The sequence below is a fragment of the Haemorhous mexicanus genome, chromosome 3 (genome assembly GCF_027477595.1).
Source record: "Haemorhous mexicanus isolate bHaeMex1 chromosome 3, bHaeMex1.pri, whole genome shotgun sequence".
Taxonomy (NCBI): Eukaryota; Metazoa; Chordata; class Aves; order Passeriformes; family Fringillidae; genus Haemorhous; species Haemorhous mexicanus.
This window is the reverse complement of record NC_082343.1, coordinates 83,949,677-83,963,764: the sequence shown is the minus strand read 5'-3', so window position 1 is coordinate 83,963,764 and position 14,088 is coordinate 83,949,677. Positions and strand designations below refer to the sequence as shown.

Here is a 14,088-nt window from a genome sequence, read left to right as displayed (position 1 = left end):
AGCCTGCGCGCTGTGCCCCAGCGCTCCGCCCGCCCGCCCGCCCGGGCCCGGCTGCGGCCCGGCCCGGCACGATGCTGAACGTGACGCCGTCGGCCTTCCCCGCGCCGGGCTCCCAGCAGCGAGCGGCAGCGGGTGCCCGCAGCAAGGTACGGGCGGCTCTGCCGCTGTTGGTCGCTCGGGGGGAGGTGAAGGGGCCCGTGTTTTTCCCGCTGCGGCGGCTGCCTGGCCTAGCCCCGCCCGGCCGAGCTGCGGTGGTTGCCGGCCGGTTCCCGTCTGGTTTCCGGCTGCAGCTGGGGCAGGGCTGCCGCCGGCCGCCCCCTCCAGCGGCCGCGGCAGGGTCTCGGGCGAGGGCCCGGCCCGGCTGCGCCGCTGGGAAGCACTTGGTACTTGTCGTTCGAGAGGGTGGCGGTGATAACGCTTCCGGCGGTTCCTGCCCCGGCTGTGCCTCCTGTGCAGAGGTGGGGGCTTTCACCTTGGAATTACTGCGTGCAGTTCATGCGTTATGTGTTGGATCTTCATCTTTGGAGGGGTTTTGAGAAGACTTGTTATCTAGAGACCTTTCTTGGAAAGCAGACTTGGACTAAAGTAGCATTAAGAAATGTTAGGTAATGTACGCTTTAGTGTTTTTGCTTCTGTTTTTCCTGCGGTTTTGTAAGACCGCAGTTTTTTAACCCTGTTTCCTGTTGTTAAAGCTTGGATCAAAAGGGTTCCCAAACTGTGGTCTTACTCTTTTACTATTTCTTTAAATGCTTTGAAAATGCTCAGAAAATAAAGGTTCTGCAGCATGGGTCTGCTTTCTGCAAGCAATTGCAAACGTGTAAAATGTGATTCCCTGAGTTGGTATTTTTTAGAAACAGACATTCTGTGGGTTTCCATCACTCACTAGGTGCTATTGAAAAGGAAGGTCTTAAGTACCTTGAAGATCTTGTTCTGCCTTTCAGGACAGGCAGGACATGGCAATACTTCTCTGGAAAGCTACTAGACTTCTGTCCCAGACTTCTGTCCCAGCTTTCTCTGTGTCAGGTTTCCAGTTGCTGTAGGACTTGTGAAAAGTCTTAATGAATGCTGTGATGGCGAAACTTGTCTTACCTGACCATGATTTTTAAATTTCCTTTCTTTATTCCTCGTAGTTTTCCAGACCGTATCTCAAATGATTTGTCACCACAGGCAGACTTGGTGTCTTCAGCTTGCTTTGGGAAGAGTCACCTGAGTGTTTGTTGCTGTTCAGTAATTTCTGTGTCACTACCCAGAACACTCGCTTAAGCATCCTTACTACTGAGTAGGGTTCCCAAATATCAGTGAATAATATGAGTTGGGTTATTTCTCTTTTGTTTTTGTCTGAGCCTTCCTATGGAGCTTAGAATAGTGTATTCTTAGAATGGCTTTTTCTTCCTTTAGAGGTTGAAGTTGTTTGTATATTTGTTATTTTTCAGGTACCTTTAAAACCAGGAAGGAGTCTTATGGATTGGATTCGGCTAACTAAAAGTGGGAAGGATTTGACTGGTTTGAAAGGGAGGCTGATTGAAGTTACTGAAGATGAGCTCTCTAAACACAACAAAAAGGAGGACTGCTGGATATGTATAAGAGGTTGGTTGCTGTGACGTTTCTTCTGCATTTTTTACCCAGCTTCTCTTTTATGTACTTAAAGAAAAAGCAACAAAACTCAAAAAACAAGAACAAAAGCCACACTCCAAGAGAAATTGTGCACCTCCTGTTTTTAGGCCAGGTGTAATCTTGACATATTTTGGCATAACTTCAAATAAGAGATTTTGTGTTACAAAGATTTTCTTTGCTTTCAAGCCTTTCAAAATAAATCTTCCAAATTGGCATCCTCTATACCTATTTTATAGCTGCCTCTGAAAATAACAAAATACAAGATTTTAGGTAATGTATCAAATAAAAAGGACTTAGCAAGAAAATAGGGCTTTGAAAATGCTGACATGTACACTTTTCAGTCTTGGACAGTTTATTATTTTGAGCAGTTGACTATTTTTAAGGATTGCCTTAGAGCATCCAAAACCATATAAATATTAAAAATGCTACTTAAACCTGGAGAATGGTCTTTAGGAAATAATTGTGAAAGCACACATACTATTTCATAAAACTTATAATGCAAATGACAGTTGCCACACAGAGCAAATGTAATCTCTGACTACAATGACAGATGCCTGTGGTAACTGTGCAATTCTATTTCTGTTATTATTTTAATGACATTTTAGCTCAGACGTTGAATCGTGTGTTATACATTTAGCAGTGTATGAAGGTCTGGAGCAATACCTGCGGCTAGAAGAGTATTTTCAGAGTTGCAAATGAAGTTCCTGTTGTCGTACAGAAAGAAGTAAAACATTTGCTCTGTGGTTTAATCATTTAGAAGCTAAAATATGCTAATATCACTGTAAATTTGTTAGGAGATAACACCAATTTCTGTGAAGATAGAACCACTCTTTCTACAGAAATGTCGCATTAGCTTCTCTGATCTTCTTAATCTTTTAGTGATAACATTGGTCTGGTAAGGAGCAGCATTGATATTTAATAAAATGTCATGTCTGAACTTCAGCAAAAGAAAGTTAAGAATTTCTGTGTGGGGTTGATTGTATTATTGTTGGGTATTAAAGGGGATGAGAGTGAAAGTAAAGGTAAAATGTTATTCAGTACTGGCCTTTGAGCAAAATAATAGGATTGTTAATTCCTTTTGCTGCAGCTGCATGTGCTAGTAAAACTACAGTGGGAGGAGAGCTAAAGAAACCTTTGCTATGTTCATTTTTCACTTTGAAAAAGGAACATCTACTGCAGACAGAATTGCTGCCTAAAAATGCTTCTGTTTTCCTTTTAATCTCACCTTTACTGCATCTCTGAGGCTGGTTTTTACAAGAACTCCATCAAGTTGCCTCTGTATCTTAAATTTTTCCAGGTTTGCCTTTTCTGTGTTCTCAGATGACTAGTGAAAAAAGCATCGTAACTGAAAATCATGGTAGCCCTCATATGTGGACAGGTAGTAAAAGAATATAATTATGGAAAAGCTAAATTAGGTCTCTGCATTGGTGATTAGACTGTGTCTCTAAAAGAAAGAGCAGAAACCCATGAGAGCAGTGTAAAGTAAAAGAAGAACAGGAACTAACTTGGTTCAAAACCCCAGTGTGATCAAAAAAAGCTGTCTCATAGGGCACAAATTTGTACATGAAGGGAGGTTCAGGGGAGTTAAAAAATGCATGAAGGATCTATAAATTATATATTTCGTTTGCTCCAGCAAGTTTGATGGTAAATTATAGAAATATTCAGGAGGCCATGGCTAGGCAGAACCTTTTAATTTATTGTGTGCAGTAACCACTGCTGCACACACGATGGCACAGTGAATACAGTCATCAGAAGAGCAGATTGGTAAATGTGCAGAGATCTATCCTTTGTTATTGACTGGGTCTTTACTGTTGGCTGGGGTGGTTGTTTTTGCCAGCTAGGATTGCTCCAAGTATGTCTGCCCCAGGCTCAGTGCTGAATGTCTTTCTGTCCTTCTGAAGTGATTAATGTTCACTTCCTAATGCCTTCAAAGTTTTTTCTGCAAGTGCTAGCACAGTTCTGTTTTTGGTAGCTTCCTGATTTGATAATGTTAAATATTTTCAAATATTCAGGCAGGTAGGGATGCAATCATCACGTTAACAGCAATATGTCTGTAGTAATTTTTTTTTTAATAGCTGCCTTCTTCAGGCTCCAGTAACACAGTTGCCTAGCAACAATAATTAGCCGTCATCATTTCAGACCTGTGAAGAAACATCGTTTTATGTCGCTGAAAGTGTAGAAACAATGTTGAGGCCTTTTACTGGGACAGATACAAACAGAGTTGTAAGCCTTTAATGAGCACGAGCTGTGTTAAGTTTCTTATATTGTGAATCTGTAGAATGGAAGTTTTGTTGCTGATGGTGACAGTATTTCCTTGTGTGAGACAGTTCATTCCTGTAGGCATTTCATTCCATGATGGTGATGGGTGGTACTAGAAGAACTATAACACTTCAGGGATAACTTAATTGGAAAGGAAACTGAAAACTATTTTGTGCACTACCTGGTTCAATTTTGTCTCTTTTAAAACCTGCCTGTGGTACTTTTAATTTCTAGCTAGGATACATCATATTCAATTTCTAGATTGAAGTTTTAACCCAAGGCAAGTGGTGTGGCTCTGTAGGATTGGCATCTCCATGTAATAAGATACCTCTTGTGCTCTATACAATTGTGTCAGTTATGTTTCTGTTTTTGTGAAGTCCCACTGTCTGTTCCAATTATGCCTACTGTTTGCTAGTACACTCTTTAATTTGTGCTAACCTTTCCATTATTTTTGAAGACAGGAGTGGTTGTAGAAATGCTGCTCATATGCTTTTATATTCTGTTTTCTTCAGGATTTGTATATAATGTCACACCATACATGGAATACCATCCAGGTGGTGAGGATGAACTAATGAAAGCAGCAGGAACTGATGGTACAGATCTCTTTGACCAGGTGAGAACAACTCGCAGCAAATGACACTTGCTCACCATACTTGAAAAATGCATGTTTTGCGATTATTTTTAGGGCATTTCAGTTGAAATGGTGATTTGAACTTTTTCAGTCCTAAGGAAAAGCAGCAGGTCACTGCTCAGAGTGACACTTACATGTGCTGGAAGAGACATGTAGCTTAAACTTTGTATCAAAAGACAGTAGTGAAAAGGTCACTTTATGTTGCTAGGATTATACTTCAATTAGACTTCTTTTTATTTTAAGAGAAATAGCAATAAAGCTAGCAACAATTTGAGATACCACCTTCCTCATAAATTGCTTCAATGACTACTGTTGTTGGAGAGACCTATTTTTCTAAGAGCTTTCACTCTTTGAAAAAAGCTTGTAGAATTCTTTGTCTATTTACTTGGCAGCTGCATTATTAGAAAAAATGCTATAGCTTCTATTAAATTTAACTGGTGAACAACTCACAAGATGACAGTTGGTCTCTTATTTGTTTACTATTTCTTTAAATGCTTTGAAAATACTCAGGAAATAAAGGTTCTGCAGCATGGGTGTGCTTTCTGGAAGGAATTGCAAACATGGTGTTGTAAAATGTGATTCACTGAGTTGGTATTTTTTAGAAACAGACATTCTGTGGGTCTCCATTACTCACTAGGTTTATCTGTGAAACTGCGAAAGAGCAGAAAAGAAATATCCTCTGTTTTGGAAAGGAAGTATGTTACCTCTTTACGTGTCATGCATCAGAGTATGTTATGCCTTCATTTGCACATATTTTTAACATTGTAAATAAAGATGGATAATGTTTTAGCTTTGTTGAGTTTATCCTTGGTTAGTCCTTTCACAAATGAAGTGTTGGTTTTGGGCATAATTCTTTGATTTCAAGAAATCTGTAGTATCGAGTATCCAGTATCAAGCTGGGGCTTGGAATTATGTTGCTGGGTCATTATATGATGTCCTTGAAAACAGAAATCTTGACATCAGGAGTATTTGGAGAAGCCCCTGTAGTTGAGTTCAGATATATGCTTGCAACTTTTTAATTTTTTGTCATGGGAATGGAAACAGGATCCTGAAAATATGCTTTTCACTTTTATTGTTTCTGGCTGACAACTTTTCTGTTACTGGAGGCGTTTGTTTTCCCCTCTGCTTTAGCATTCTGTGTCTGTCATATAGTGGTTTTTTTTTAAGAGCTTGGTAGATTGCTAGTGTTCCCCAAATTTCTGGAAAAATTAAATGTCATTCATAATCCTTCATTTCTTTCTGTTACCTGTATATGAGGAAACTACAACTTATTGATGGGACTCTTTATCTCATCTCCTTAGCTAGTCCAGTTGAAAGTTTTTATTTTTAAATCTAGATACCATTCAAATTTGTCATGCAACACTTTGTTTCCTTTTCTCTTCTTGTGATGTTATCCTGGATGCCCTATCAGAATTCGCTTTTCTGCCATCCATTTCCTCTACAAGTTCTCCAGTTCTGGTCTGTAAAGCTACTGCTTTTTCTTCACTTTATTTTACTTTCTTAAATAGGGAATTTCCAAATGATTCAGTGATAGTAAGACAGAAGCAAACAGAAATACACCAGCTTGGTAGGAGGTGTTTGTTTGTCTTAACTATTATTCTTTATGTTTGTTTCCTTCATCCCTTTTCCCTTTACCTGTCTAAACAAGACTAATAAACATTGTGGCAATGACAGGGTCTTTGTTCTGTTAGTTGTGTAGCATGCATCATAAAAAATTGCTGTTCTGAAATATATTCTGTAGCTCAAGATTATGATGTGCAGATATTGCAAAGCATAAATGAGTAAATTAAACTATTGTTACTTTTTTCATAATCCTATTGTTTCACTTAATGCCATGATATCTGTAATAAAAGTAAAAATAAGTACTGACTGATGTAATAGTGAGTTCTAACGTGTTTAAAAAATAATCTGCTAAATTAGTCATTGTACAAAAATGAACTTTTCTATTTCAGTGCATAGAACAGCATAGTAAGAATTTCAAATTTTATGAAAAAAAAATTTTGTTAATGTAGGTTCATCGTTGGGTCAATTACGAATCAATGCTGAAGGAATGTCTTGTTGGGAGAATGGCTGTCAAGCCCGTTGCTGCTCCGAAAGGTGAGTTGTGACAATGAAATATAATATAATAATTCCAAAATTATCTGGAAATTATGAGAAATCCTAAATCACCTCATATTTATGAGGAGAATCTCTATTCTTGCTTAGAGTTGAAGGCTTTTGCATACATTATTTTTTTTTACACCAGATAGCTGAAGATGAAATTGTTGTATAGTTGAAGACTTTTAGGAATGTACTGCTATGTTTCTTCTTTTGTTTTTAGTCATTAGAAAACATCTGTGCGTTTGTGTTTATAGAAAAGACCTTTTACTGTCCTGCCATCTCTCTTTTTTCTTCTGATCCCAGAGGGCAAACTATCATTTTGGCAGCTATTGTATTGAAATAAAAGTCAATATTTTCAATCTGGTGATTTCAGCCCCTTACATACATCTGGCAAGTTGCGTATGTGTTGTTTGAATACACTTCGTGGGCAGTTATTTTTTCCAGGGGTCCTTTAGTTTGAATTTACCTTGAGAAAATTTTGCTGATACAATAGACTCCTCTGAGCCAGGAGAGCAAGAAATGTAGCATAGTCTTAGAATGCAGGTGATGGTTTCCAGAAACTTTAATCCTCAATCTGTTTTTCGGTTTGTAGGCCACAGCCAAAATTTCCTATACCTGGGAAGCAGACACTCTTACTCAGTATTGACCCTTTGCAAAACTGCAGTGAAAACATGAAAGGATTAATGATTACAACTATTTTTCTCCAATTCTGTGGCATACTTACTTCATGATTTCAGCTATCTTGTTGCTCTTCAGCTCCTGAAGAAGTGCACTGCATGCTTGCTTAATGCTTAGATAACATTGAGTTAACAGTTAGGTTGAGTTTAGTCTTTGTGTGAAGTGGAATAATATTTTACATGTCCATGACGCTAGGTAGTAATTCCAGTGTGGAACTTTTAAGTAAGTGCTGCAAAGTATGGAGAGACCTCAACAGCATAGCTGCCTCACTGAGTTGAGGCATTACAGAGACATTACTGCTACCCTGTCGACTGAATTAGAAATTTAAAAGTAAACATTTTGTTTACTTAAAAGTAAGCATTTTGTTGATTTTATTTATCAAACTTTTCTGCAACTGGAAGGAATTCTTGTCACAGCCAGTCAGTAAAACTTACACATCTTCACCCCTGGTGGCTCTGGCAGTCCATTTGTGGCATTGTGTGTTTTTAGAATCAGTTATTCCTTTTGTAACTCAATAATGGTTTGGTCCTTGGTTCCCCCCATGTACTTCCCTTACAATGGTTTCTCCCTATTTCTTCCTTTTTGGAGCTACCCCCCCCCCCCCCCCCGCCTGTCATGGTAAACCACCCCCCCTTATCTCTAGAATTCTCTGTGTCAGTCATCCCTTATTCGATGTATGATTTGCCCCTGTGGTTTTTCCCCTCCTCTGTGTGATCCTCAGTGGCTTAGCTGTAACCCACGCTCCTCCCTGGGTCCTCGCTATTGGTTAGCTTTGTGTCTCCTCCCATCACACCCACTTCCTTTATGAGCCCCCCCCCCAAGACCCCCTCTCGGTCTCCCGTCCCTGACCCCACCGGGGAAGATTAAAAGATCCTTGGTATTTATACAGGAGTCCACTCCTCCTTCCTTTGCTTCAGTATCTCGTGGCCGAGATCTCGCCTGCGCCATCCAGGCTGCAGACGGTAACCACTACCCGGGGTTCCGGAGGGAATCCGGGAGTGGCACTTTGTGTGGCCATCTTCGGCCAGGCCAGGGGCACCCAGCTGGGCTCCTGTACAGCTCCCATGGCCACAGGAGAGAGGCTACATCCATTTTCTGCTGTTCCCTTTTTCTGCTTTGTTTGTTAATAGGACTGTCTATTTTGCTGTAGTAAAATTTGCAGAATAAAGGTGGTCAACTTTATAAAACCAGTTCTATTGCCTGTGTTGCTTTTAGCCGTTTCAGCCTTGTAAAAACTTAATTTTGTTAATAAAGAAAGAATCAAACTGATAACAGAGCTACAGAGTCATTTAGGTTGGAGAAGACCTCCAAGATCGAGTCCATTTTTTGAACAGCCACCACTTTGTTAACTAGACCATGGCTAAGTGCCGTGTCCAGTTATTTCTTGAACACTTTGAGGGATGGTGACTCTACCACCTCCCTGGGCAGCCTGATACAATACTTGACAGCTCTTTGAGGGAAGTTCTTCCTGATCTCCAACCAGAACCTCTGCACGTGCAGCCAGGAGGTCAACCCCCACCTGGCTACACGTTCCTTTCAGGGAGCTGTAGAGAGCAGTAAGGTCCCCCCTCAACATCATCTTCTCCAAGCTAAACAACCCCAGCTCCCTCAGCCACTCCTTACAGGATTTACCCTCTTGACTGCTCACCAGCTTTCTGGCCCTTCTCTGGAACATTCCAGCACTGGACTTGCTGAAATCCTTTACTGTAAGATTCTCAAGGTTTACTTTGATTCCTGGGAGGTTATATATCCTCATCCTTTGAATTATCAAAAAGTGATTGACTTACTTCACTATTAGCTGGCAATAATTCTAGTCTTTTATCTTCCTAGAAGGCCATATTCTGCAAAGTATGTATTTCAAATAGAAGAATAAATTAGTTAAGGTGCATGTTTTTGAATCCAGGATTAAATGGGCCCCATAAATATAGAGGGAAGACAAGACTTCAAATTACGAATTACATTGCTTTCTTTTTGTGACAGAGAATGAGTGTTCAGCAGTAGGACGAGCATTGGTATTTGCTGTTTGGTGCAATCTCAGTACAGAGCAAGGAAGGCAGATGTAGGTTTGTTAGGGCATTGCTGGAAGATTTGTGGTTGTTTACCTTAGGGTATTTTTCCTGTGGTGTGGTGGTTTCTTGGGAGATGGTACAATGATTTGCTTACTGAACTGCTTAAGGAAGCTGAAGTTTGTCCTTGCACACTCTAGGCTGGGGATTTTTGAGGAAGAAGAGTCTTTTGAAAATGCTGGTAATAGTTAATGTTTTGTCAACTTGTATTTTAAGAATGCTGCTTCATGCTTTGGTAGTGACTAGAAGGAAATTCTGAAGTGTCCCTTCTGTAGTGGTACAGTGGATCTTTGCGCTGAAACGTGTAGTGTTTGTATTTGCTGAGAAGGCCAGTGCCATGCCTAAGTATGTAAAAGATGATTTCAGAATCTCCTTCGGCAAACCTGTACAGCATGAAACTGCTTGCTGTCCCTTTAAGGTGCTCAGATGTAAACATTAGCACAGTCTGAAATATTTTAATACTGCTGATGTTTCCAGAGACACTGATTAGTCTGTAGTAACATAATCCCTATGTTCTTTAGTGGTTACTTGGGGGTCAGGATGCGTGTTGTATTATTAATTCAACAAAACTAAACTGAGAACTGTGATGTCATCCAAGGAAGAGAGGTAGGGCTCTACCTTCGATGTATCTCATGTCATCCTTAAAATTGCAGTGCTGATTTTTGTGCAGTGTGTTAAAATGCAGTGAAATGAGAATAGGTTTCTAAATACAAAAAATTACCTTTCGTTAGAAAAGTTTTTTTGAACAACTTGCCCATCCTGGCAGAAACCAGGATGTATAGCAGAATATGCTGACAAATGTTACCTCAACCAAAAATTTATGGAGTATTTTCCTTTTACCTCAGCTAAAAATGTGTGGAGTGTTTTCTTTTTACATTAGAATGGAACAACATGAAAGCCTCTGATGAAGCTTTTTCTTGAAGAGCTCTCAAGTAATTTTGAAATACCATATGGTTGGTGGTTTGCTCTATGAGCCTCTCTTAACTTCTCTCTTGCATTTTTTTTGTCTAACACTAGCTGGTGTGATGCAGAGCACAGGGAAGGGTATGGAAGAACAGGGAAAAACCAGTCCCATTTTTGTTTTCATAAAAGGGAGCAGGAAGAAGAGATTTGTTTCTCCTACTTCCCAAACTTGGCTCCTGTAAGAGAGAATATAAATTGGGCCTCTCATATAAGGACATTCTGGGATGTGCAATGTAGAGAAGGGCAGAAAGGGGCCCAGGTATATCCAGAGGTCTAGTATCCCCACAGATTTACTGTGAATGGAAGGACATGTCGCTGAGAGGTGCAGTGCCTTTCCCATCAAGCTGAGCACCCTATAAATGGATGCTGTGTAATTCACCTGCTTGGTCTTTCCTTTTTTTATATTCTGCTAGAGTCGGTTGGTTTGGAATAGTTGTAGCATACTGTAGAATAAATGAAAAACTCAGATAATAACTTGAGAATAAAATAATTTGGCAGAAGAAGCTTATAGAAAAATTTCCTTTTTCCTATGTTCCTGCTAAGGATTGGGTTCATATTTCTAAGGATTGGATTGGTCAGATTTGCAGTCTACTATGTGATGTTGTGAGAGAGGTATCATTGGAATTCTTAACAGATTCAGTGAGCTCCTTATATATGAAGTTTATAATTGCACAAGATAATCTGTGATTTTTTTTGTTGAAGCATCAGAATTCCTGCATTTCCTATCCTTTAGAGCTGTGCAACTTTTGGTGCTTATAATGTAGCAAATTTTTAATTAGACATACTGTTTTGGAATGGTAATCAGTGCTGCATTTATTTGTTGCTTCTTGATGTCTGAAGCATCCTGGTCGTTCTGTTAAGAATTTTGGAAGGTTTACTTGGAGAGCCTTACTTTGGCTAATTTAGCATGATGTGGGGAAGTATTGTAGCTTCTTAACTGTTGTGTTTGTTTTTTATTAATGCTTGCAGAGATTTCTTCTGCTGTGTCTGAAGACAAGAAACAGCTTAATGGTAAGTTCTCACCTGGAGCAAAGTTGGGAGTGAGTCTCAAACTTAAGTGAATATCAATGAATGAGCAGTATTTATCCACACTTCTCTCTCTTTGCATTTGAATCCAGTAGTCAGGCTGTAGTGATCTGTGGAAATTTCAAAATGTAAAATCCTACCCCAAGTATTGTGAATGCAGTGTTTGAAAGTGTTATCGAAATGCAGTAGAATAGTGTAGATAAGGGAGGTATGAGATGGACAAGCTAGGTCATCTTGTCTGTGAAATGCCAGGAAGATTTTCTGCCCAAGTCTTTTCTATCCAATCAGGTCTTCCACTTGTTTTGCCAGATCTTTTTTTTTTTTCTTTCAAAGTGCAAATTTTTGCATTTCCTTCTGAGCTTCATGAAGTTTTCGTCAGCCCATTTCTCCAGACTCTCTGCATCCCTTAATAACCTAAACCTTCCATGTTTTACCTGTTTGCATGATTTGTTTTTGTTCTGACTGGGAGAATGTGTGCCCTGTAGGTTACTAGTGACTATGTGAATATCAGCATTCCCTGCTCCCTAGGGTGTGATAACAGTAACTAGGCTCCAGCTGGATTTGGTCTGCTGATCACACCTTTTGTGACTGGCAGTTCTACTCACTTTCTGTCTGTGATGCAATCCACGGACCAAACCCAGCTCTTTCCCATGTGTCTGTGAAGACGATGTGAGAACCTTTAGCACTAGTCTTGATATCCCATAGGATTGTGCAAAGCAGTCCTGTGATGTGCAGGGTTGTAATTCTGCTGTTTATCTGGTCTCTTCATTTCATGCCTGCCATCAGCCTTTGGCTTCATCCACAGCTTTCTTATTTGTGATCACCATGACTAATAGAAGACTTTGCTTAATTGGTTCACTGATCACCTGAATCATTGTCTTTTTATTGCAGCATGAATCACTGCTTTCATGTAGCATCTTACAGTATTTCAAAATAATTCATAAATAACTTGGTTTACCAGAATGTTCTTTTTTATTGTGGCTGTTCATATATTTCTCTGGACCTGCAAAAGCAAATAAGAGCATGTATGACCATGGATTCCTGTATCCCTGGAGACCAAGCAATTCATATGTGTGTCCTCAAGAAAGGCTTAGCTTTTGAGAAGGCTTTTATCATTAGGTGATTGGTTTTCTTTTGCAGTGATCTGACTGCTCTGACATTTAGCTTCCTTGGCAGCTGCAGATGTTGTGTACTTAGGAGTAATTAGGGTCAAAGAATGAGTAATTCGACTGAGTTTTAATTGCTTTGGGTTAATTCTGGATGATCAAATAGTTTTGACAGATTGGGTTAGACCATAGTGGCTCTTTGTGTTTTTATCTACTTCCCACATGTTGGAGACACTCAATTAGATGTTTAAGCTTTCAGTCATACTAGAAAACTTACTGGCATTTAGAAGATAGTAATCTGGGTAACTGAGAATTCATGTGCTAATTATTTTATGCATAGCCATTTCAGGTTTGCAAGTTTGCCTTTAAATGGGCTTGAAACCAGCACTCACCAGCTGTTCATTCTGCAGCTTCCTCCATCATCATTCTATTTAGCTTCTTTGTGTTAAAACTGATGCAGGATTGCAGTTGCTTTAACTATATCTGTCCTCAAGTTTTTGCTAAATATGTTCAATTTCTATTCTACCAGAGATTAGTACAACTGACATTTTGAAAGACTGACCAACTGTTGCTTCTCAGCAAAGGCTGTTTCAGACTGTTTCATGCAGTTGAATAGTTAAAAGTGAATGTCTGAATTCTGTGAAAGTTCCTAGCAAAGTGCTGTGTAGAAAGATTTGGGCTGCTCTCTTTGCTTAATTGACTGACATGAAATTTTACTTGCGAATTAGGTTAGATCAGATATCTCAAATTGAATTTATTCTTCTGAGTTGTATAAACAAATAGTTCTGTTAAAGAAAAGTCATTCAGATAACCTTTTTGTCTTTTTGTGCTTCACTATCACAAAGGGTAAAAACACAAGCTAATAACAGATGAAACCGAGTACAGCACAGGTACTGTGGTGTATGGAACTCTTGAGTTCTGAAGTAACCCTCCATGTTCTAGAACCCTGCTCTCCAAGAGAAAGTGCTGAATAAAAACTAAATACAAAATGTATATAGTCTAGCTACCTGTGGAAATAAAGCCACCAAATATTGTTGGAGAACACTTAGAACATTCAGTGAAAAAAACTGAAACCACAAACCCCAAACATACCTGAGTATTATTTATATTAAACAAGCATCGCAGCAAATATTTTAATGACTCTCTGCTCTTTTCAGGTGTGCTTCCTGAGAAGAAAGTACTGGCTTCTTCTGCTAAAGATTTAAGTCCCAGGTAAGCCTTTGTCTGCCATTGTCTGTTGAACATTTTATTTAAGAATTCTGTGCAATTCTTAGTAAATACAAGGCAAGTTCTTCCATGTGTAGCTCTTGAAATTTCAGTTAAATGAATATAATCATCATATATACATCCTTGTATAAGTAGGAAAGTTGAAGTTCAGGTTTTAAACAACTTGCCAGAGGTCATATGGGCAGATCATGGTTCTTTGCTTGTTTTGTTGATTCCTAAATCTTGTGCTGCCTTGATTGTATACAAATGTATGGCTTATATTTGCAGGCTCCTGACCTTTGTTTCTTAGGAAAACTCATGGAAAGTGATTCCAATTGAACTGATTATTTTCTTGACTTTAATGAATTTGTCCATAAACAATTGCTGTGCCTTGAAAAATGGCATCATTTCAAGCTGGAATATATTGAGATTGATAGCT

At 39.3% G+C, this 14,088-nt stretch overlaps 1 protein-coding gene across 2 annotated transcripts in view; it reads left to right on the top strand.

The window, feature by feature from the left end:
• The first annotated feature begins 23 nt into the window (after positions 1-23).
• The window catches only part of LOC132325324 (cytochrome b5 reductase 4), a 31,233-nt gene continuing 17,168 nt past the window's right edge, over positions 24-14,088 (top strand). The window contains exons 1-6 of one of the 2 annotated variants that reach the window (XM_059842522.1): positions 24-146; positions 1,434-1,587; positions 4,386-4,486; positions 6,517-6,601; positions 11,281-11,322; positions 13,601-13,655. In XM_059842522.1, the coding sequence (XP_059698505.1) occupies positions 72-146; positions 1,434-1,587; positions 4,386-4,486; positions 6,517-6,601; positions 11,281-11,322; positions 13,601-13,655 (512 nt within the window). In that variant the 5' untranslated portion in view covers positions 24-71. The remainder of the gene's footprint in view (positions 147-1,433; positions 1,588-4,385; positions 4,487-6,516; positions 6,602-11,280; positions 11,323-13,600; positions 13,656-14,088) is intronic. The other variant, XM_059842523.1, reaches the window with a different exon arrangement.